This window comes from Theropithecus gelada, chromosome 14 (genome assembly GCF_003255815.1).
Source record: "Theropithecus gelada isolate Dixy chromosome 14, Tgel_1.0, whole genome shotgun sequence".
In the NCBI taxonomy this organism is placed as follows: domain Eukaryota; kingdom Metazoa; phylum Chordata; class Mammalia; order Primates; family Cercopithecidae; genus Theropithecus; species Theropithecus gelada.
In genome coordinates, this window is record NC_037682.1 from 109,951,125 (window position 1) to 109,976,368 (window position 25,244).

At 43.5% G+C, this 25,244-nt stretch overlaps 1 protein-coding gene across 5 annotated transcripts in view; it reads left to right on the forward strand.

The window, feature by feature from the left end:
- Nucleotides 1-354: 354 nt before the first annotated feature.
- KMT2A (lysine methyltransferase 2A) overlaps nucleotides 355-25,244 on the forward strand; it is a 94,592-nt gene continuing 69,702 nt past the window's right edge. For 3 of the 5 annotated variants that reach the window (XM_025357344.1, XM_025357341.1, XM_025357345.1), the window contains exon 1: nucleotides 372-803. In XM_025357344.1, coding sequence (XP_025213129.1) covers nucleotides 372-803 — 432 coding nt within the window. Of the gene's footprint in view, nucleotides 804-25,244 lie in introns of all 5 variants that reach the window. The other 2 variants (XM_025357342.1, XM_025357343.1) reach the window with 1 other exon arrangement.

Consider the following 25,244-nt stretch of genomic DNA (forward strand, 5'->3'; position numbering starts at 1 on the left):
CGGAACCCGCGCTCTGCTCCGGGCTCCCGGGCTTCCTTCCCCCCTCCTTTTCCCGAGCAATGCCTCTCCCGGAGGGCGGGGCATGCACTTATCCAGGTTGCGGGGCGGGCGGGCGGGCAGGAGGGGGCGGCCCGGGCCTCGGGATGGAGTTGCAGCGCCCAGGCGTCAGAGGCAGAGGCCCGTGGCCGCTATACAGATTGCGGGGCTGGCGGGCGCGGCCCGGCGCTCTGCATAGCGGCCTGTAGAGTGCAGGCGGCCAGGCAGCGCCGAGCGGGTTAGGCAGGTTCCGGGGCCCCGTGCCCCCCCCTCCGCCTCCCCGCCCCCCTGTGTTGTCGCCTCTCCCTCTCGCTGCTTCACTTCACGGGGCGAACATGGCGCACAGCTGTCGGTGGCGCTTCCCCGCCCGACCCGGGACCACCGGGGGCGGCGGCGGCGGGGGGCGCCGGGGCCTAGGGGGCGCCCCGCGGCAACGCGTCCCGGCCCTGCTGCTTCCCCCCGGGCCCCCGGTCGGCGGTGGCGGCCCCGGGGCGCCCCCCTCCCCCCCGGCTGTGGCGGCCGCGGCGGCGGCGGCGGGAAGCAGCGGGGCTGGGGTTCCAGGGGGAGCGGCCGCCGCCTCAGCAGCCTCCTCGTCGTCCGCCTCGTCTTCGTCTTCGTCATCGTCCTCAGCCTCTTCAGGGCCGGCCCTGCTCCGGGTGGGCCCGGGCTTCGACGCGGCGCTGCAGGTCTCGGCCGCCATCGGCACCAACCTGCGCCGGTTCCGGGCCGTGTTTGGGGAGAGCGGCGGGGGAGGCGGCAGCGGAGAGGTAAGGGGGCGAGGAACCCCCAGGTCCGGGGTCTCGACCCTCTGCGGAGCCCCCTCCCCTCCCCCATCCGGGATTGAGGAGCATCCCAATTCTGGGACCATCTCAGGGTCCCTCACCCGGGGCGAATGGCTCTCCCATCTTGGGACCCCCATGCAGGGCTACAGACCCCCAGGCGCCCCCACCCCGGGGTTTGGGCCCATCTGGCTGAGGGCGTTTGCCCCCCGCTCTCCTCCCCCTGACCCTTCCCCAAATCCCTTGGCACAGACCCCCTCGCCGGGGTTTCCCATCCCGGGACTGAACCCCTCCTCCCTTTCACAGATTACCTCATCCGAGCAAGATTCCTCCCTCCCTCCCTCCTAGAGACCTGATCCCGCCACATCCCCGCCTCCCTCTCTGGGCAGATGTGTTACTCCTAGGGCAGTTTTCCTCTCGGGCATCTCTCGGGTGATGGCCTCATCCAGGACCACGTTCTCCTAGCCCTTGGGGATCGATGTCCCTTCCAGCACCTTGCTTTCGAAAACCCGATGAACCCTCGCCCCGTCCCCGGGCCAGGTCCCTATACTGCCAGCCACTCCCCCTTCCTTCACCTCCACCCTCTACCCCCACCCCAAGCAGACAGATCCTCCCCCATTCCTCCCTACCCCACCGGGGAAAATCTCTCCTCTGCACCTTTCCTGGTCTCACCTCCTTTCCCTCAGAAGATAACGGTGATTCCTCATATAGCAGTCTCTTCCCCCCGCCCCCCCCCACCTCGTCTTACAGGGCTACAGTTTCTAGCCTATTGGTAGCCGGGAATTACTCTACCTTCACTCCACCCTTTCCCTCCTTTAGAATGAAGGATTAGTGGCATCTTGGAGGGGAAAATAGTCCACTGTCCCCTAGGCTTAGAGAAGAGCAGCTTTCCACCACTCCCCCTGGAGAGGAGGCAGGCTTTCCCTCCAGCTCTGGGGAAGGGGGCCCCTGTGAGGGGAGATGTTTGTGGGGGGACTGGGGCAGCATCCTCCCAGGGGAAGCAGCTGCTCTCCTACCCCACCCACTGCGCCTGAGAGCACGCAGTCTCCAACCCGAGCTCCCTCCCGCCCTTCTCTTCTCGTCATTTCATTATTGATCCACCTTTTCCTAGGCCAATCCTGGGGCTTGGAAGGGGTGGGGGAAGCCAGGTTGGGGTGAGGAGAGTAGATAAGGGACAGTTACACTTTAGTGTGGTGGCGGTGGTTGCTTTGGGATGGGAGAAAGAGGAGGACTGTGAAGCAAAGTTATTCCTTAGAAATGACTTGGGGTTCTCTCTGATTCTTATAAGGAGACCCAAGGTGGATGAAGGGTCAGAGCGTTGCCCCTTCCCCATTAGTACTGGGGCAATAACGGAGTTGCTTCTATAAACACTTTTCAGCCCCCTTCAGCAAAAAGGAAAGTTGCCCAGGGAAGGGAAGTTGAGTTCAGGTTCAGCCAGTGGCATTGCGCATTTGTTTTCCATTGGATGCAGGAGGGGGGAGTTTGAATTGTAGAGGGGGGAGAATGGCATGGGGGATGCTAGGAGGAGGAAGAGCAGCTGCTAGGGGCTGAAGCGAAGGGGGGTAGGGGGTTGCTGCTCTGGAGTGCTCTTGATTGAAACAGAAAGGGAAAGATAACAACCAGCCGTTTCCTGCGTGCTCTGCCGTTGGTGCACACAAAATATCCTGGGCAAACCCCTTGTCCCCTATTGTGCCCCGCACCCCTTTAGATTTACGGAAAGATCCTGGGAAGAAGGGGAGGGAGGAGATCCCAAGGACCCCGGCCCCTCCTTTCGAGGAGCTGGCGTTTTTTGGTTGTTAGTCTTCCTGCCTCCTTTTTTTTTAATCGTTTCTAAGGCAGCCTGATCAGGAGACTGACAACAACCCGCCTTCTGACAGAGCAAGGAGGACATGATGGGGGCGTGTTCCTTGCTATGTAGCTAGCTGCAGCGTCCCCTTTCCCTGCCTCTCTCTGCGCTATCTCCACCTCCTTTTCCCAGCCTTCAGAAGGCAGCTGCAGTCAGCAGGGTTGTTTGAGACTATTTATTGGTTGCTGTAGATTATTATTTTTTTTTGAAAGGCCAATTCTGTATTTTTTAAGCTAACAACACAGATCCCATGTAGTTGGAGAACCAAAGGCCACATACATGACAAAAAGACTGAACCGTTCAGGTTACTTGCATGGAGTTGGTGCTTAAATGTGAGTTGATTTTGCTTTTTTAAAAGATACAGCAGCAAAAAAAAAAAAAAAAAAAAATCAAAACTGACATTTCATTTACCTGCTTATTTTCAAAATTGAGACTTGCCTGGTTATATGTAGCATTTTAGCGCCGTGTGTATTTGAGTTTAATAAAGTCTCTATTAGGAGAAGTTAGTCCATTTTAAGGGGATCCTGAGAAGCATTTTCTTCTTGTTCAGTATGCTTATTTATTTTGTATTGAAGGACCAAACATTCACATTCCAAATGTTATCACATATTCAAAAGCAAAGTTTTATGCTGACAGCTTCCAATCATAGTTTTTCAAGAGACTGGTTAGAAAGAGAGCCACCTGGATTCAGGGACCTAATGTCTGGGCACCAGAATATTTTATCTGTTGGTCTTTGACAAATCACTTTTAAAGTTTTAATCAGGGCTAAACGTTTTCTTACCTACTGGCATTATGAGATAATTGTAAACTAGTGTTTTATTTTGCTTAACACTAGTATATAGTGTAAAGCCTGTCAAGGAATTGCAGTTATTTCAAATAAGATCATACTTATAAGGGGTTTTTGTCTTTAAAACTTTTTCCTGAACAGTAGTTGCTGCTTCGTTATGAGAAGAGTAGTTGACTCCTTACATTAAACTTGAGTATTTTTTCTGACTTGGACTTGAATGAGCTCTGTTCCATGGGTAAGCTTTTTATGTGGTGTTTGAGGCAATCCAGTGTGAGTTGATGCTATGCATTGAGTAGCGGTAAACCTCTGACCTGAAGTTTTCATTGTAGAAGCCAAGCGCATATATATATATATATTTTTTTTTAACATAGCCTTACTAATCAATGATAAAGTTCCAAAAAGGAAGTTTAGGTTCACCCTGGGCTGACATGGAATTATAAAGATTGCTTCTCAGAACTCACTCATGGCTCTATATCAAGTCTTATCTGAATTCATGAAGAAATGGTTATATGATCCAAAATGATTCTAACCTCTTTAAACTGGTTCGCCTTCAGTGAATAATGACTATAACTTGCCTCTAACAACACCTATGTTAATACTTCTAAAACTAGGTAACAGAACTTCCAGATGACTTTGTTGTTTGAACTCCCTTAGCCATAGGAGACTTGTCCTTCACTGCTGCTGATTCCTGACTTCCTTTGTATGACAATTAGGAAGTAGAATTGAGGTTTTGTTTTATTGAGCACTGTAAGAAATCAGAGGTCCATTTTTTGTCTTTCCCCTTCCCTCTGTAGTGTCAGTATCCCATTTTTCTAAGGATTGTCTCAGGTAATGTTCATATTACTGTACTTTGCCATCTAAATAAACATAGTACGGCAGCACCCTTTCTGTTGACTGGAAGTTAGGCTGTTGTAATAATAAACTCCTGAAACAGTATATTTATCAGTAACTAGTCTTTGTTTATTAATGTCATAATCCGGTTGCCTTCCCTACTACTTCACAAAATATTAAAAGCAAAATTTCCATCCTGTTCATAACATAACAAACTTTAATTAGATACAAATTGAAACTGAGTTACAGCATTGGTGTGTATTTGTTTTCACTTGAAATTGCAGTTTAGTTCATGTGGACTGAGACAGGCTTTTGGATTGGACCTGAAAAGATAGTACTCCTGCAGCTGAAAGGTAGTAGGAGAGTGTTTGTGATTTTTTTTTTTTTGATGTTTACTGATCACGTATGTACCAAGAGTGGGAGCTGCTCCTTCATTGCCTTCACAGCTAATCCTAAGATTGGCAGAAGGTAAATGAAGGAGGGAACACAAGTACAGTGGAGTGCACTAAGCCTCTGAGTAGAAGTTAGTGGATATGGGCTCTCATCTCCGTTACTGAACAGTTACGAGACCCTGGGCAAATTCACTTTTAACCTTAAATTTCTGATCTGTAAAATGAAAAGTTTGGACTAAATAGCTCATGAATCTGTTCTGTGTCAGTATTATGATTCCTTTCTATTGTATTAAATTTTGGGTCAGATCAGAATTTCTTATTCTGAGTTCATTTCAAGAGTCAGAGTCAAGTGAGACAATTTGGTAATTTTTGGTTTTTTTTGAGTCAGGGTCTCACTATGTTGCCCAGGTGTGTCCTGAACTCGTGATCCTCCTGCCTCAGCCTCCTGAGTAGCTGGGATTCTGTTTGGTAATTTTTAATATCAGATCATACCTTTGCCCGTGTAACTGGCATTATTATTAGGAGGAGAAATTTTCAACTTGGAAATTTTTCATTGTGTGAAAAAAACATAAGGACTTTGGTGAAGTTGACCAGTTTCATTTATAAGAAAAATGAGGATAAAGTTTTTACACATAGTTCTGAGAACCTACAGAATCCCAGGCATTATCTGGTGTTTAGAGGCCCTTTTGTTTGGCTAAATGTGTTTTCATTGTTGTGAATGCCAGACTATCCAAAAGAGAAGTTATTTTCAGTCTAGGTGGTATATTCCTTTAGGTGTGTGAATTTTGAATGAAAAGAAAAATCCAATACATCAATGTATTTATAAACTGAAGTGATAGTACCTACTTCATAGGAAGTAGTTATTAATATGTTCTGAAATGGTTTATACTGAGCATTAGAAATTCAGTCTTTAGAACTTTTCTTCCTCTGTGACTGAAAACCAGATGACATGTCCCCATCTTTCACTTCCATTTAATTATCTTAAGGCACATACTCCTGGAGGAAATAATCATTCACACAACAGTGATCTATCATCTTATTAGAAGTTGAGAGAAACTATTCCCATCTTGACTTCTCATTTCTTTGTTCACCTTGGAGCTGTCCTTCCATAGGGCAGCTGTGCAGACTCTATACCAATTGCCTCCCTTACCCTGTGGCTAGAGGGGGTGGCAACAGTGCTTTGCTTGCTCAGAGGCATAACAGACTGCAGTGCCTCTCTCTTTTGGAAACTCGCTGTGTTTTAATTGTAGGTCTCCTAATTAAGATCTCTTTGTGCCTGCCCACATTCCACTAGTGTTGGCACAGAACTTCAGCTTCCTTCTAGCACTTAACTGAAGGCCTTCAATCGGGCCTTTTGTGAATATCTTGTCTCTTTCCATTCTTCCTCTGCCAAGGTGGAGAGCCCAATGGCATAGACCTTTGAGAAGGGGGAAGCTTTGTGACTATCACTACTTTGGGAGGAATTTATTCAAGGATTGCTGGGATGGGACCTTCCTTTGTTTGCATATGTTATTTTCAGGGATTAAGAAAGGTTAAATTACTAATGAGTCTGGCATGACATACCTACATTTTAATCAGATTCTTAACCCTGTAGGCACTAGTAGGAAAGAGGATGCCACAGAGTTCACTGTTACAAAGTATTTCCTTGGATCTTACCTAGACTGGTTTATGAAGCTTGATGAGTAAAATATTGTCATGGAGTAAATCGCAGACTTGTGATTTTTGTGGACTCTGAGGTTGTTGAAGACAAGACAATCAGATGAAATTATTGATTGCTCCTAGATTGTATCAGCTTTGAGACACAGACTGAATTAAAGTTAGCTTTGAGATCTGAATTAACTTTTGATTAGAAAGACTTTAGGAGGTTCTGGAAATTGTTGAGTTAATTAAGAATACCCTTGTAGGCTCCAGTATTTCTTGAGAAGTTCAGGAATTGTCTAGGCTTCTAGAGTATTTTCAGAATAAGATAAAATAGCTTTTCTGGAAAAAGTAGTTTGACTTTAGTTTCCAGGACCTTCGTATTCAAAATACAGTATGTTCTTTACTAGATCTACATGTGGCATGCTAGAGAAAATGCTACCTTTTATTAAGAAAAAGGAATCTTAAATCCTTTACCTGGACCCAGATGGCTTCATTGATCACATCAGTATGAGGTTACGCAGACAAAGGGCTATTTTTGTTGTTATTGTCATTTCATTGGTTGTTGAAGAAGGCCTGGAAGAAGGAAGTACAGGATCTTTTATGGCATGCATTATATAAAGCTGGAGGCCTGCACTCTTATACCTGAGTGGGTGGTTTTATGGCCTAATTCTCTAATTGCTGGCATTTATGACAGTGTGGATGCTACTGGCCCTGTGGCTGAGGTAGATTATGCTGGGAATAGGGAGAAAAAAGGGGTCCTTTTGTTAGCCTTTTCATTTTCCCCCTCAATAAAGTCTCTGAGAAAGCCCCGAGGAAATACAGAGACACTTGGACTGAGGGAATGATTTCCCATAAAATGGTTCTTTATGTTTTTAAAATGATGAACTGCTTTTCTTGACCTATCCAAAGAAATCCATACCACCACTGTTAAATATTTCAATGAGTTTTTTACCTTGTCAGGTTACACACCAGGGGAAGCCAACCATGAGACTGTAGCTGCTGCCAGACATTTGCTTCTAAAGACTTAAGACATTTGAAAGAAGAATTTTGTTATGTGATTTGTAATTGTTGTGGATGATATAAATCCCCTTGAAGGATTAGTCTAAAACTTCTAAGAGGCCAAGCTTGGTTTAACTTTCAGATGTTGAATTGAATGTGTTGCCCTAATGAGTTTTAGTTTTAAGGAAACAACAAAGATATGAGTTAGTTGGCAGTTTTCTGTGCAGTGTATGAAAATTCCCCTTCCCTTGAAATGAGTAGTTGTTTTTCTATTTGACAAATAGACTGAAGGGATTTCCCCAGATATCTTACCTTTAATTATTGCTACAGCAGTACCCTGTGAGGTACCATTGGGTAGCATCTGTCCAGTGGCATCTATTTCAGGAGATGGAGTTTTTCCATATATAGTATTTTGTCCACTTTCTTGCATTTCTGGTTTTGTGTTTTGTTGGAATGTTTGGGTATAGATGTTTTGATGTCTTTCAGCAACAAAAGCTATGAATCTTTCTAACATTCACACTGTTTTAGAGAGATCCACTTGTATTATCTATGCTTTGCTGAAGCATCATTGTTTCATTCTCATTTTACAGCATCAATGTAATGGTAGCTTTCTGTCTTGAATTAGGAGAGTGATATTACTTGTGAGAAGTGTTTCTAGAGAAAAGTTTTTTCTTTAGGCTCTCCTTTATACTATCTCAGTTCTAAAAACTAGGGAGAAGTTAATTGTTATCTCTAATAAATATCCTACACCTGGAGAAATATTTACACCTGCCCATATTCAACCTCTGCCTATCCATGAGGATTGACCACTTTTTAGATCAAACACAAACATTGTCCCTAGATTATTGCCTTTAATTATAAGCAGTAAAACCTTGTGGATAACATATCTTTAAGCTTAGCTAATGAGGAAATCCTTTTGTAATCTCTTTGGCTAGGATTTTTTATTTGTGCATATTTAAATGCCTTTACAGAAGAAAGGGAGAATCTCATAATCTAATCTGTACTGGTGTGAGATAGTATAGCACAGTAATTAAGAGTTGTTAAGACCATGGGCTCTGGATTTAAACTGCCTGAGTTCAAATCTAAGCTCAGCCATCTTGAAAAAGTTTTTTTTGTGTTTTGTTCAGTTTGTTTGCGACAGGGTATGCTCTGTTGCCTAGGCTGTAGTGTAATGGCCCAAACATTTCATTTCAGCCTCAACCTCCAGGGCTCAAGCAATCCTCTTGTCTCAGCCTCCTAAGTAGCTGGGACTACAGGCATGCGCCACCACACTCAGCTAATTGTTTTATTTGTTGTAGAGATGGGGGTCTCACCATGTTGCCCAGGTTGGTCTTGAACTCCTGGCCTCAAGTGGTCCCCCCACCTCAGCCTCCCAAAGTGTTGGGATTACAAATGGGAGGCACTGCACCCAACCAAAAAAGTTTTTGGACCTCTCCATGCCTCCGTTTCTTCATTTGTAAGTCAGGGGTACTCATGCTTCATAGCCTTATTGTGAGGCTTAAGCGAGATCATGCATGTAATGTAAGCACTTAGCACTTTGCCTGGCACATAGGAAGCCCTAATTATTAGAACCAAGAGATTGAAAGGAAAGCAGGGTTATAATCTTTTTTTTTCATCAAAATAACTGGTTTTTATTACATTGAGTTATACCTGTATATATATGCATACATACACCTGTTTGAGTGCTATAATCTTAGAATGTTCTTGATATTAGTTTGAGTGTCAAGTTCTTCTATGAGCTAGGTAGAACCAAATTGAAGGCCAGCCACCTATCTTGGTAACAACATTAGTGTCCAACTAAAACATTAAGAGATAAGGCAAAAAAGAAGAAAGAGAACAAGGTGGTATAAATAGGCAGCTAAGATACCAAGGAACACAGTGCCTCCATGAGTTGCTCATTATCAGGCCAAGGCAGCTATAATGGGGTTGCTACCTGTTGTCTCTATAACTAGTGTTCCTGATCTTTTTATGAGGAGAGCACTTGGTGGTTCCTTACAACAGCTCTGAGGCTCTTCAGGGTACTTAGGCTCCAGGTTCAGATCCATTAGTCTATACTTGGTGACATTTGTTCTTAAGTGTCAGCTTGAGGAGAATGAGTGCTGGTCTACAGAGATCAATGCAAGTAACCATTTAATTATAGAAGAAATGCTGAATTGTAGGTTGCAATTTCTGAGGGTTGGAACTTGAGCCGAATGGTCAAAAGCAGATTAGAGTTTAAGAGTAACTAGTTAAGAGTAGTGTGTTTAAGGAGGAAAAGTACAGTTTTGGGCCGGGCGCAGTGGCTCACGCCTGTAATCCTAGCAGTTTGGGAGGCCAAGGTGGGAAGATTGCCTGAGGTCAGGAGTTGAAGACCAGCCTGGCTAACATGGTGAAACCCTGTCTCTACTAAAAATACAAAAATTAGCTGGGCGTTGTGGCCGGCACCTCTACTCCCAGCTACTTGGGAGGCTGAGGCAGGAGAATCGCTTGAACCTGGGAGGTGGAGGTTGCAGTAAGCCAAGATTGTGCCACTGCACTCCAGCCTGGGCAACAGAGCAAGATTCTGTCTCCCAAAAGAAAAAAAGAAAAGTACAGTTTTGCCGTACTCTCTTTAAAAAAAGATTTGCAGGCTGGGTGGGGTGGCTCAGTCCTGTAATCCCAACACTTTGGAAGGCCGAGGCAGGCAGATCACTTGAGGTCAGGAGTTTGAGACCAGCCTGGCCAACATGGTGAAACCCTGTCTCTACTTTAAATACAAAAATTAGCTAGGTATGGTGGTGTGCGCACCTGCAATCCCAGCTACTTGGAGGCTGAGGCACGAGAATCACTTGAACCCAGGAGGCAGAGGTTGCAGTGAGCCAAGATCACACCACTGCATTCCAGCCTGGAGGACAGAGTGAGACTCTGTCTCAAAAGAAAGAAAAGATTTGCTAATGTACTCAATACACCATCAGAAACCATCAATACACCTCAGAAACTGAGGCACAGACAAGTAATTTTCTTTAAGTTATATGGCTAGTAAGTGGCAGAGCTAGAATTTAAATCTGAACCTACATCTGCTTGAAAGTTGATTCTTGCTCTCTACACTGTGCTATCTTTAAATCCTTTCTCTTCCCACTCCCATCCAATCAATTTCTGAGTCTTGTCCATTATATTATTGTAGTGTTTCTTTCATCTGTCCTTGCTGTTCTGTTCCTGCTGTTCTAGTTTAAATTTCCATTACTTTTGGATAGTTTGTTGTGGTAATCTTCTCATTGGTCTTCCCACCTATCTTTTCACCCGGCACAGTGCTACACAATATAATGGTTTTCTTAAATACAGATCTGATTATGTCACTTTATTCCTAAAATCCTTTGGCTTCTCACTGAATATAAAATTTAAGATTCTCAGCCCTGTATGATCTTGCTAGCCTGTATTTCTAAATTTTGAACCGTGTCTCCTGAATGTACGTTGTTACCGCTTCAACCACATTGGACTACTGAACTATTAGGTATTCTCCACAGTCTGTTTATCTGCCTTTGTACCTTTGCTAAAGCCTCTCCTTTGCCTTAAAGTCTTTCCCATTTTGACCTGTCTTGGGCTTATTATTCATCTTCCATGGTTCAACTCAGATCCCCAGATCCTAACTCTTCCATGTTTTCACAGATTGTACTGCTAGTTGAAACTCAACTTCTTTCCTGTTTTCTTTTTGTGTTTTGTACATTACCCTTAAAGAATTTAACCCAGTATACCTTATGTTGTGATACTTTTGAAATGTGTCTTTGTCCCATTAGATAGTGACTCCCTTAAGACATGGGCCATTTTTAAGTCATCATTTATGTTTTATGTTTTTTTTTTTTTTTTTGAGACGGAGTCTCGCTCTGTCGCCCACGCTGGAGTGCAGTGGCCGGATCTCAGCTCACTGCAAGCTCCACCTCCCGGGTTCACGCCATTCTCCTGCCTCAGCCTCCCGAGTAGCTGGGACTACAGGCGTCCGCCACATCGCCCGGCTAGTTTTTTTTGTATTTTTTAGTAGAGACGGGGTTTCACCGTGTTAGCCAGGATAGTCTCGATCTCCTGACCTCGTGATCCACCCGTCTCGGCCTCCCAAAGTGCTGGGATTACAGGCTTGAGCCACCGCGCCCGGCCATGTTTTATGTTTTTTATAGTGGTGACTTTTTTTTTTTTTTTTTTTGAGACGGAGTCTCGCTCTGTCGCCCAGGCTGGAGTACAGTGGCCGGATCTCAGCTCACTGCAAGCTCTGTCTCCCAGGTTTATGCCATTCTCCTGCCTCAGCCTCCCGAGTAGCTGGGACTACAGGCGCCCGCCACCTCGCCCGGCTAGTTTTTTTGTATTTTTAGTAGAGACGGGGTTTCACCGTGTTAGCCAGGATGGTCTCGATCTCCTGACCTCGTGATCCGCCCGTCTCGGCCTCCCAAAGTGCTGGGATTACAGGCTTGAGCCACCGCGCCCGGCCTAGTGGTGACTTTTTATATAGTATTTGTTGAATTGAAAATCTGATCTACATACAGCTTTTAGGAATACTTTGCTAGGACACATTACATAAACTAGGAGAACTTATGACTACGAACAGAATATTTGGACTAATCATTAAGAAATACTAATTTAAGTATGGCAAAGGAAAGCATAGTAGCCATGATGGGACATTTTTGTAAAGGTACTGATTGGGTTTTGAAAGCGATGTTAAGGTATCTGATGGAATGGCATTATCTTTTATGTAGATAATACTTAGCACTGATCATCCCCTTACTTGAGTGTTGTTTCCATTTCTAGGTTCCTCAACTTAAAAGGGATGAGGAGACCTTGGAGACGGTTCTGAGGAGACTCAAAAGATGATTATATGATTGGAAGTCAGTCCTATGAGGAAAGGTTGAGAGAATGAAAGGTTAAGAGGCAACTTAATAACTCTTCAAAAAACATGAATGGATCCATTATTAGGAATGGTAACCAGCGGTTTCCCAGCTCCACTGACAGCAGAATAAGAGAAAATAGGTTTAAACTGAAATAAGGGGTAGTTGTGTAAAGAACTTATTGGTAATGATGGTTGTCGTTATAGTCATGGTAAAAAGGTTGCCAAAATAATTTTATTATCTTCTCTGGAAGTATATTTTAAAAGTACAGTCCTGCCTATATATGTATAAAATGACCTCTCAAGCTACCTTTTCCTTCTGTGAATCAGTAAATAAATTCTTTTTTTTTTTTTTTTTTTTTTTTTGAGGCGGAGTCTCGCTCTGTCGCCCAGGCTGGAGTGCAGTGGCCAGATCTCAGCTCACTGCAAGCTCCGCCTCCTGGGTTTACGCCATTCTCCTGCCTCAGCCTCCCGAGTAGCTGGGACTACAGGCGCCCGCCACCTCGCCCGGCTAGTTTTTTGTATTTTTAGTAGAGACGGGGTTTCACCGTGTTAGCCAGGATGGTCTTGATCTCCTGACCTCGTGATCCGCCCGTCTCGGCCTCCCAAAGTGCTGGGATTACAGGCTTGAGCCACCGCGCCCGGCAGTAAATAAATTCTTATTCAGTTCCTCGAAGCAATAATTACTTTTCAGTAGGAAGCTTCCAGAGAAATTTCTTTATGAAGTAATGGTTTTTGTAGTGGCTTTATAGGAGAATAAAAATTTTGTAAGTGGAGCTAAGAGAGAAATCTTAAACATCAAGAGAAACCAAGGAAAACAGTAGGTGTGGTATCAATATAGGAAACAAATAAGTATTTGTAGCTTTTATGTCCATTTTCAGTTGTCATTTAAAGAGGTACGGTTCAGAATAGCTCTTGTTAAGGCTGTCACTGCTTGTGGATACATTATAACAAATGCTTATAAGTCATTTCCAAACTAATATAAGTTTGCTTCATGTTAGTATTATAAAAGCCTCTGACCCTTGGCTTTTGAGGCTATGTAGAGGGCTTGTATCACTCAGAATGAAACCTTTTTAGATATGTTGGGTTGCAGAAAGCATTTCCTGTACAGTCAGAATGAAAACCTGAATTGGGATTATTCATGTAGATTACCAAAAGTCTGGGCAGAGCTGATATTACCACCAGCCAGTTTTCCTACTAACTCTTAACTCCAAAACCTTCATTGGGTTATTGAAGCTTTAGGACTTTTGAATTTCCTACAGGAATTGTGTATGAATTCCTTCTTTCAAGTGAACTGATACTAGATTTAAGATTAGTTATATATCTTAAGTATTTTTTAAGTTGCATATAATAAATAGTCTCTACTTTTAACCAGTCTCATAAAATGCCTGTAGTTCATAGGTGAAGCTGGATTGTTGCAGGAATTCTGCAATTGTTGGCAAAGTGAAGGGCAGTTTGACTCCTTAATTATAAAGTTGGATGTCATTTGAGAAACTCTGGGAATTGGAAGTAGAACAAATTCATACTTTCCCTATAACTTTTAATTGCTTGTTGTACATTCAGTAAACAAGAGATATAAAATTCAAAAAACTGCTTGTATAAATTCAGAAAATGGGATTATAAAAGCAAAGACGATTTCTCTTATGATTCTTTGTTCTACTTGAGAGATTCAAGTGTTGGAGTACTAAAAAATACCAGGGACTTTCTTTTTTTTAATAGGTTAATGCCACCTAATGTGGGCTTCTCAGAATGTGATGGCAAACTTCCAAATATGATGTGGTAGCCAGAAGAGACCAACTGGTTTTACAAAATATTAAGAACACAAAATTTCCCAACTCATATATTTGAATATTCCTAAAAAATAATAAGTCAAAATTGTGTTGGTGGGCTGTGCACAGTGGCTCACAAGTGTAATACCAGCACTGTGGGAGGCTGAGGTGGGAGGATTGCTTAAGGCCAAGAGTTCAAGACTAGCCTGGGCAACTTGGTGAGACCTGATCTCTACAAAATAAAAATTTAAAATTTAAAAAATTTAAAAAAAAAAAAACAGCCACGCATGGTGGCCTGTGCCTTATAGTCCCAGCTACTCGGGAAGCTGTGATGGGAGGATTGCTTGAGCCCAACGGGTTGAGGCTGCAGTGAGCCATGATCATGACACTGCACTCCAGCCTGGGCAACAGAGTGAGACTCTATCTCCAAAAAAAAAAAAAAAAAACAAGAAAAAAATTGTATTGGCCGACTCGGAGGCTTCGGTGTTATTTTGCCAAGAAGAATGTTCACTTTTGTCATCTAATTTTACACTGCTTCTTCAGCAAACTGACTTTACGGAGAGATAACCCTGTTTACCTTTAGAAGGAAGGAAGTTGTGGATTCCTCAGTGTTACTCTCGTTACTGTTGGTCATTCAACAGCCCATCTTCCCAGAAGGAAAGATGTAACATGACTTTTGCACCAGGATAAGAACAACAAACGGAAGAAAAAAACTGAGTTTTATAGTAGAAGTTTGTAGTTGAATGAGAATGTAGCTCGAAATGAAGTTAACCACTTAAACTTGTCATATGGGGGACCAAAATTTCTTATAATAAAAAGAACCATATCTGAAAATAAAGTTGGTGTTTGTTTAATTTTTCTAGCCTATTCAAATCAATCTGGTCATTTATGGTACTTTCCTATTAGAGAAAAATAAACCCTGTGATTGTGATGCTTAACTTAATTTTCTACAGTGAATCAGTTAAGTGAGCTTATTTTTTCTGCTTTAGCAAGTAGATACATCAGTTCAGACTTGGAACCTGAGGAGTCTGGGAATACACCTTTCTTGAGTTTTTTTAATAAAGATTCTGCAGAATAATTTGGGCCATTGCCAGGAATCAGAATAGTTTACTATCTGAAGTAGCGCATTCATTTTGCTGTTTTTTTTTTTTTTTTTAAAGACAAATAAGCTACTTTATAACTACCTCTTTTTCTGAAGCAGGATGGGTGGAGTTTACCTGTTTCATTTGCTTTGCTGTTTTCAGCATCTTTGCTGCTTGTTCTTGTTGACATGGAGTGGGGATGACGGGTAGTACCTATTTCTCTAGTTACAAAGTGAGTAGCATTTGTGTTTCGTAGGTGACAGTTGCTAGGTAGAATTGAATTAAATATTTGAAAACTGGACTTCATTCTTGTGTCGGTGAAATTTTTACCTTCTGTTGTTATTGAAGGACAGAGAATTATTGTCTTGGCGCTCTTTAATCCTAAGTGACCTTTTTGTGTTAACATTTCTCAATACAGGCAGAGATCATATTTAAACAGTTTAAATATCTTCCTATCTATTACGCATTCAAATAATCATTGTTCTCTTGATGCACCAATAACCAGAGAGAATCTGCCCTTGTTCCTACCCCTGACAATCTGTTCACAAGAGAATATGATGTCAGTTCAATAGCAGCATACATTTCTTGACTGGTGGAATTTCATTAACCATTTTGGCTTAAGAAGTTTGCCCCTTGATGTCTGTGTATTTGACTATGCTTGGGTATATTATACTTTTCTTACTGATTGAGCAGCATTATTTTTATATTCCGCTTTTGGAAATTATTTACAGGTGTCACTGCATTTTTTTTCTACTGCAAATAATGAAAAAGTACCTGCAAAGAGGCTCATCTTCCTAAAAATGGCCATCATAAATATTGCATTACAAGTAAGAAATAAAAATTGAAAAATCTAATTCATCTTTCAAAGAACATCTTTTGTATTCTAGGCAGATGACCAGCTATTGGGGCTCTACCACTGGAGATGTCCCTTCCCTCATGGTACTTGCTATCTAATTCTTTTTTTTTTTTTTTTTTTAAGAGACAGGTTTTTGCTCTTCCACTTAGGCTGGAATGCAGTGGCACAAACACAGCTCACTGCAGCCTCAAACTCCTGGGCTCAAGGGATCCTCCTTCCTCAGCCTCCTGAGTAGCTGGGACCATAGGCTCACAACACCATGCCTGACTAATTTTTAATTTTCTTTTCTTTTTTGAGACAAAGTCTTGCCCTGTCACCCAGGCTGGAGTGCAGTGGCTCAATTTCGGCTCACTGCAACCTCCACCTCCTGGGCTCAAGTGATTCTCGTGCCTAAGCCGCCTGAGTAGCTGGGACTACAGGCATGTGCCACCACACCTGGCTAATTTTTTATGTTTTTAGTAGAGATAGGGTCTCACCATGTTAGCCAGGCTTGTTCTCAAACTCCTGACCTCAGGTGATCCACCCACCTTGGCCTCCCAAAGTGAATTTTTTCTTTTTTCTTTTTTTTTTTTTTGTAGAAATGGGGGTCTCACCATCTTGTGTAGCTGGTCTCAAACTCCCAGGCTCAAGTAGTCGTCCTGCCTTGACCTCTCAAAGTGCTGGGATTATCGGTGTGACCCACCATGCCTAGCCTCTCATTCTTTTAATGAGCTCGGCTTAAAATATAGCAGGAATATAAGTATTCACATTTTTAATACTTTGCAAAATACTTTGGAAATTGATAATATGAAGGTTGAAGCTCTCAGAACTAATGTTAACAGAATTGTCATTGGAAGCAATTCAGCTATTCATTTATGGATTTAGTGATTCTTGAGTCAGTTGTCTTATACCAAGAATGTAATACATGAATCAGGAGGGGTTTTTTTGTTTGTTTGCTTTTTGTTTTTTAAAGAGATGAAGTCTCACTGTGTTACCTGCGCTGGAGGGCAGTGGCTGTTCCCAGGCATAATCATCATGTATTAAAGCCTTGAACTCCTGGGCTTAAGCGATTCTACTCCTTCAGCCTCCCAAGTAGCTGAGACTACCGGTGCACACAACTATGTCTGGCTCTGAATCAGGAGATTTTAAATTTTCTCTTTCTCTTTCTTTTTTTTTTTTTTTTTTTTTTGAGACGGAGTCTCGCTCTGTCGCCCAGGCCGGAGTGCAGTGGCCAGATCTCAGCTCACTGCAAGCTCCGCCTCCCGGGTTCAAGCGATTCTCCTGCCTCAGCCTCCCGAGTAGCCAGGACTACAGGCGCCCACCACCGCGCCCGGCTAGTTTTTTGTATTTTTTAGTAGAGATGGGGTTTCACCATGTTAGCCAGGATGGTCTCGATCTCCTGACCTCGTGATCCTCCCGTCTTGGCCTCCCAAAGTGCAGGGATTACAGGCTTGAGCCACCACGCCCGGCCTAAATTTTCTCAAAGTATGTAATAGCTTTTTCAGCCAGGCATGGTGGCTCATGCCTGTAATGCCAACACTTTGGGAGGCCGAAGAGGAAGGACTGCATGAGCTCAGGAGTTCAAGACAGTCTGAACAACATAGTGAGACCCCTTCTCTATAAGAGAATAAGAATAACCAGGCACTGTGGTGAGCACTGCAGTCCCAGCTCCTCTGGAGGCTGAAATGGAAGGATCACTTAAGCCCAGGAATTGGAGGCTGCAGTGAGGTATGATCATACCACTGCACTCCAGCCTGGGCGACAGAATAAGATGCTGTCTCAAAAAACAAAACAACTTTTTTCCCTCCTGTTAAAATGGAATTTAGATGTGACTACATACTCTGCTGCCTTCTACAATCAAAGAAGTGCCCCCTTCTTTTTTTTTTTTTTTTTTGAGATGGAGTCTCACTGTGTCGCCCAGGCTGGAGTCCAGTGGCCCCATCTCGGCTCCCTGCAACCTCCGCCTCCTGGGTTCAAGTGATTCTTCTGCCCCAGCCTCCTGAATAGCTGGGATTACAGGCGCCCGCCACCACACCCTGCTAATTTTTGTATTTTTAGTAGAGATGGGGTTTCCCCATATTGGCCAGGCTGGTCTCGAACTCCTGACCTCGTAATCTGCCCACCTCGGCCTCCCAAAGTGCTGGGATTACAGGTGTGAGCCACTGTGCCTGGCGAAGTGCCCCCTTCTATCTAAGGCCAACCTCTCCATTTGAGCTCTACATTCCATCCTCTCTCATCTAGTCAGGGTTATACCTGCAGTTATCTCATCTCTCCTGCTGTGTAGGCAATTTCTCTCTCACAACTAGATTGGTCCCATCACCATATAAAACTATCTGCTTTAATATAATCCTTCTTTAAAAAAACGCTTGACCCCGCGTCCACCTCCAGCTACTACCTGATTCTTTTCTCCCTTTTCACGACAAAACTCCTTGAATGTGCTGTGTATAATTGCTGTTTCTACTTTCTCACCTTTCATTCTCTCCCCAACTACTCCAGTTGGGCTTTTATCCCCATGATGCCTCTGAAGTAGCTCTTATCAAGGTCCTCAAGGAGCTCTATTTTACCAGATTGAATAGATAATTCTCAGTCTTCATCTTGTTAAACCCTTTGGCAGCATTTGAACCAGCTGACCACTCCCTTCTTGGATTTTTTTTTTAACATTGTACTCACCTGTTTTTCTTCTTAACTCATTGGCTGTTAATTTTCAGCATTCTGTATGGCTTCCCTCCTCTGCTTAACTCTCCTGAATGTCTGAGGTTCCCAGGAGTCTACTTTTCACCACCTTCTTTGTCTACACACTCTTCCTAGGTCATCTCATCCAGGCCTCATCTATACGCTGAGAACTAAGAAACCTTTTTCTCTAACACTAATGACTTCTCAGAGTTCCAGGCTTGTATAGCCTGCTGCCTATTTGATACTTCCATTTGGCTAATATTTACTGTGTGTTTATTGTGGGCCAGGCTATATTCTGAGCACTTCACATGAATTATCTCACCTAACTTTCATGACCGTTGTCTGAAGTATCACTACTATTCCCATTTCATAGGCAAGGAAACACGTATACATTGAAGCACTTGGATGCCTAATAGGTATCTCATACTTACCATATCTAAAAAGTCTTGACTTTCTCCCTCAAACCTTTTCCATTCCCAGTCTCTTCGTTTCTTAATTATTCCACCAAAAATCCAGTTGCTCAGGCCTAAGATGTAAGAGTTATCGTCAGTTTCTCTGTTTTATTCACATCCCACATCTATCCTATCAGCGAATTCTGTCTGCATTACATCCAAAATCAGCCCTAAATTCAACTACCTCTCAACAACTTCACTACCAAAACCTGAGAGTCTCCCATTATAGTCTCTTGGTTGGACTTGCTTGTGTTATTGCCTCACTAAAGTTTGTTCCTCACATAGCAATAGTAAACTCCAGTATCAAATCCTGTTCCTTCACTTTAAACCCCTCTGTGTCTCCCCACACTGCTAGGGTAAATCCAGATTCCTTACTATGGCCAACAAAGCCACACGTAATCTGGCCTCTGGTCAAGCCTACTTCTCGAGCACTGTCTTTTCTCATTCTCATCCATTCTGCTGTGCAGCCACACTAGCCTTTTTCTGTCTGTCAGGCATGCTGTGCCTGTTGCTGTCTTGGGGCCTTTGCACTTGCTCTCAGGCTAGAACACTACTCCACCAAGGTCTTTATATGTCTGACTTTTTCTCATTTAGGTCTAACCAGGTTTGGCAAGTTTTTTTCTGCAAAGGGCCAGATGGCCTCTGTTGAAACTACTCGACTCTTGTTGTTGTAGTGCAAAAGCAACCATAGGCAATACAGATGCTCCCCAACTTACGATGGGGCTACATCCTGAAAAACCCATAAATCAAAATTGTCATAAGCCAAAGACACATTTAATACACTTATAAGCTCATCGTAAAGTCAAAAATTGTAAGTCAAACCATTGTAAGTCAGGGACCGTCTGTCCATCAACAATTGAACCTGGCCATGTTCCAATACAATTTTATTTATGAACACTGAAATTTGAATCTCATATAGTTTTCATATACACAAAATATTCTTTTGACTTTAAAAAAAATGGCTAAAAGTTTTTTAAAATTTTAATTTGCAGAACAAACAACAGGTGGTGGGCCAAATTTGGCCTGTGGCTCATGGATTTCCAGTCTTTGGTAAACTATTACCTTAGAGAAGCCTTTCCTGACCACCCTAGTGAACATAACCCCACAGCTAACCCCTCCCCACCCCCTACTCCTGTCAATTCTTATTGTCCTAATGTCTTTTTTCTTTTTTTTTTTTTTTTTTTTGAGACGGAGTCTCGCTCTGTCGCCCAGGCTGCAGTGCAGTGGCGCGATCTCGGCTCACTGCAAGCTCCACCTCCCGGGTTCACGCCATTCTCCCGCCTCAGCCTCCGAGTAGCTGGGACTACAGGCGCCCGCCACCACGCCCGGCTAGTTTTTTGTATTTTTAGTAGAGACGGGGTTTCACCATGTCAGCCAGGATGGTCTCGATCTCCTGACCTCGTGATCCACCCGCCTCGGCCTCCCAAAGTGCTGGGATTACAGGCTTGAGCCACCGCGCCCGGCTCTTTTTTCTTCTTAGAGATGGGATTTCACCCTGTCACCCAGGTTGGAGTGCAGTGGCTCAGTCAGTTCACTGCAGCCACAAACTCTTGGGCTCACATGAACCTCCTGCCTCAGCCTACCTGGTAGCTAGGATTACAAGCGAGAGCCACCATGCCCAGCCCCTAGTATCTTTTATTTATTTGTTATATGTTTATTTTCTGTCTCTCCATTAGATTGTAGCTTCATGGGGCAGGAATTTTGTTCTTTACATGTATCTTGAGAGTCAAACAGTACCTGGCAATACTCAGTAAATACTTATTGAATGATTGAATGACAGTCATATTTGAATTATGCCTGTAGCCTGCTATCTGGTCCCCCTTTTTTAAGTCTTTCTTACTCTAGTTCATTATATATACCATTTCCAGAATAAACTTTACAGTTAATGCCTTCTCTACATTTGAGAACCAATGGTAGCAGTTTGTGTTCATTGCATTCGCTTTGACCCTACCATATTAGAATTAACAAGGTTCTGATATTTCATTTGTCTTCTATCTTGGCCCTACTGTGGCTACCCCTTTTCAGCCTAATCAGTTTTTACCAATCCTCCAATCCTTGCATCTGATTTTCTTCCCACCTCCCCATCCCTTATTATTATTATTATTATTTCTTTTTTTTTTTGAGACAGGGTCTCGCTCTGTTATCCAGGCTGGAGTTTAGTGGCGCAGTCATGGCTCACTGCAACCTTGACCTCCTGGGCTCTGGTGATCCTCCCATCTCAGCCTTCCGAGTAGCTGAGACTATAGGCACAAGCCACCACACCCAGCTAATTTTTGTATTTTTTGTAGAGATGGGGTTTTACATTGTTGCCCAGGCTGGTCTTGAACTGCTGGCTTAAGCAAGCTGCCTGCCTCAGCTTCCCAAAGTGCTGGGATTATAGGCATGAGCCAGTGTGCCCAGCCCTGGCTACATTTTTAATACATTTTTAATTATTTTGTAGACATGTCATCTCCCTGTGTTGCCAGGCTGATCTCAAACTCCTGGAATATCCCACTGCCTCAGGCTCCCAAAGTGCTAGGATTATAGATGTGAGCCACTGCACCTGGCCTCTCCCTATTACTGTTAATCAGCCATTGCTCATTACCTTCATGATCTATTTCCTTTAGAGCTGCATTCTTTAAAACTTTTAGGGCCATGCATGGTGGCTAATGCTTGTAATCCTAGCACTTTGGGAGGATTGCTTGAGCTCAGGAGTTTCAGACCAGCCTGCGCAACACAGTGAGACCTCGTCTCTACTAAAAATTAAAAAAAAAAAGAACCTTTTTTTTTGAGACAGAGTCTTGCACTGTCCCCTGGGCTAGAGTGCAATGGCGTGACCTCGGTTCACTGCAACCTCTGCCTCCCGGGCTTAAGCGATTCTCTTGCCTCAGCCTCCCAAGTAGCTGGAATTACAAGCACCCGCCACCATGCCCAGCTAATTTTTTGTGTTTTTAGTAGAGACGGGGTTTCACTATGTTGGCCAGGCTGGTCTCAATCTCCTGACCTCACGATCCGCCCGCCTTGGCCTCCCAGAGTGCTGGGATTACAGATGTGAGCCGCCATGCCCGGCATGCCTGTATGTTTCTAAGTATATAGGTATTCCTCAGAGCTCTGCCATCTACCCTCCTTTTTTCTCAGTACTATATTCTTTCCCTGGGTGATTGAATTCATACACAGTTTCAGCATTCATATATTCATTGAGTCAGATGTGTTTTCTTCAGATCATTATACCCTTTAGACAACGTGGATAAACATTTCAAATTCAGATGTCTAAAATGATCTCTCTTCCCACTCCTTTAAACCTGTCTCCTTTCTGTGTTCCCAGTCTTGGTAAATACCACCATAAACCTAATCAACCTAAGCCAGACATCCACAAGTGTTTTATTGATTCTTTGCACTCCCTTAAACCTTTATATCAGTCTTGTCCATTTTGCTTCCTATTGTCTATAGGATCTGTCCTTTTCCCCTCAATCCCTGTGGCCACTACCGTCATTTTATAACTGTTCTTCCTGCCTCTACTTCTCCACTGCTGCTATTTTTGGCAGCAAAAATCCAAATTTAATCATGCTTCTCTCCTACCTGAGTCACTAATAGGCTATAGCCTTCAGGATGAGGTCTACACTTCCTCAAAGATAAACTTCAAACTCATGAAGGCATATAAGACCTTTCATGATACACCTCCTGCCTTTTATTTTTATTTTATTTATTTATTTTTTTTGAGACAGTCTCTCTGTGTCACCCAGGCTGGATGGAGTGCAGTGGCACGATCTTGGCTCACTGCAGCCTCTGCCTCCTGGGTTCAAGCGATTCTCTGCCTCAGCCTCCTGAGTGGCTGGGACTATAGGTGCCCACCACCATGCCCAACTAATTTTTTTTTGTATTTTTTTAGTAGAGACAGGGTTTCACCATGTTGGCCAGGCTGGTCTCAAACTCCTAACCTCATGATCCGCCCACCTTGGCCTCCCAAAGTGGTGGGGTTACAGGCGTGAGCACCACGCCTGGCCGCCTTTTTTTCCCCTCAATATCTTCTGCCCCTTTCCCATATCAGCTAAGGCCTCAGTCATATGGAACTGTTTTTAATTTCACTCCATACCGCATTCTTTTGTGCCTCTGTGCCTTTGTATGTGTTATTCTCCCTGCTTGCAGTACACTCCTCCCCCACCCCCTACCAGCTTTATCATCCTTCGAAAGATTAAGTTTTCATCCTCTCTGCAATGGCTTTCCCGATCCTTTCTCCCTGACTGGGTTAATTGTCTTTCTGCTGTGCTCCTCTAACAGTGTCTTCCTCTAGCATAGCAGGCAACATACTATATTTCATTAATTTACTCATCTGTTTTTAAGACTAGCGGGTCCTTAAAGATAGAAGCTGTCCTTTATCTCTGTTTTTATACCGTAACCTAGTAATGGCCGATATATATTTTAATGAATGAGTGAGTGAATGAATGAATTGGTACAGTCTGTCCTCCCAACCTGAGGGCATTCTCCTTATGCATTTTTTTTAGATGCTTTAAAATTTATTTTATTTTGTTTTATTTTTGAGATAGGGTCTCACTCTGTCACCTAGCCTGGAGTGCAGTGTCTCGATCACAGTTCACTGTAACCTGTATCTTCTGGACTTAAGTAATTCTCCCACCTCAACCTCCCAAGTAGCTGGGACTACAGGCATCCACCACCACACCCAGTTAATTTTTTCAATTTTTTGTAGAGAGAGGGTTTCACTATGTTGGTCTAGAACTAGGCTGGTCTAGAACTCCCGGGCTCAAGCCATCCTCCCTCCTCCACCTCCCATTGTTATGATTTCAGGTGTGAGCCACTTCGTCCTTTCCCTATGCATTCTTTTTTTTTTTTTTTTTTTTTGAGACAGAGTCTCACTCTGCCGCCCAGGCTGGAGTGCAGTGGCCTGATCTTGGCTCACTGCAAGCTCCGCCTCCTGGGTTCACGCCATTCTCCTGCCTCAGCCTCCCGAGTAGCTGGGACTACAGGCGCCCGCCACCTCGCCCGGCTAGTTTTTTTGTATTTTTTAGTAGAGACGGGGTTTCACCGTGTTAGCCAGGATGGTCTCGATCTCCTGACCTCGTGATCCGCCCGTCTCGGCCTCCCAAAGTGCTGGGATTACAGGCTTGAGCCACCGCGCCCAGCCTCCCTATGCATTCTTAAAAGTAAGAATCATGTTATGTAATTCTTTGAAGTCCTTCAGTAATTTCTACTATAGTACTATTACCACAGTAGGTATTTAATGTTTTTAAAATGAGTTTATTGAATTTCTTTTATTTTCATTTTACAAACATTTATTGGGTGCCAAATTTGTGCTAGATACTAGCAATAGAAAAATGAATAGGGAAACTGTTTCTATCCTCAGAGTACACACTCTAAAGAAGACAAATGTGTGAACACATTTTTTTTTTTTTTTTGAGACGGAGTCTCGCTCTGTCGCCCAGGCTGGAGTGCTGTGGCCGGATCTCAGCTCACTGCAAGCTCCGCCTCCCGGGTTCACGCCATTCTCCTGCCTCAGCCTCCCGAGTAGCTGGGACTACAGGCGCCCGCCACCTCGCCCGGCTAGTTTTTTGTATTTTTTAGTAGAGACGGGGTTTCACCGTGTTAGCCAGGATGGTCTCGATCTCCTGACCTCGTGATCCACCCGTCTCGGCCTCCCAAAGTGCTGGGATTACAGGCTTGAGCCACCGCGCCCGGCCGTGTGAACACATTTTTAAAAATTCCTTCTGCTAATACTAGTAATTACGTGAGCATGTCTTTAAAGTGCGACATTAAGACCTTGGTATTTTAAAGCTTGTAGCAGTAGCCACAAGGGGAAATGTGCGAGCTGAAGTTATAGCTACCTGGAATAAATTCCCAAAGGGGAAGTGATACTCTTTTTAAACTTGTCGCTGCCAAGATGCACAATTTGCCTCCTGGATATTTCTTCAACTTTAGTTGTTTAGTTGTAATTTTCTTAGTTCTCCTGTGGGCTCCTCATTTGATTGAATGATATATAATGATACCAAAAACTAGAAGCCTTCAAAACAAAGTATTTCAAAAAACAAGTGCATCAGGAGTGATTTTGATACTGTCTATGGTATTGATGTTATTTTCAATTGATTCATTGAAATTAATTTTGTAATTGAAGGAATTTGATTTTTCAAACTTTTTTTCTTTTTTTTTCTTTGAGACAGTCTTGCTCTGTTACCCAGGCTGGAGTGCAGTGCACGATCTCAGCTCACTGCAGCCTCTGCCCCCTGGGTTCAAGTGATTCTTGTGCATCAGCCACCCAAGAAGCTGGGATTAAAGGCATGCACCACTACGCCCACCAAATTTTTT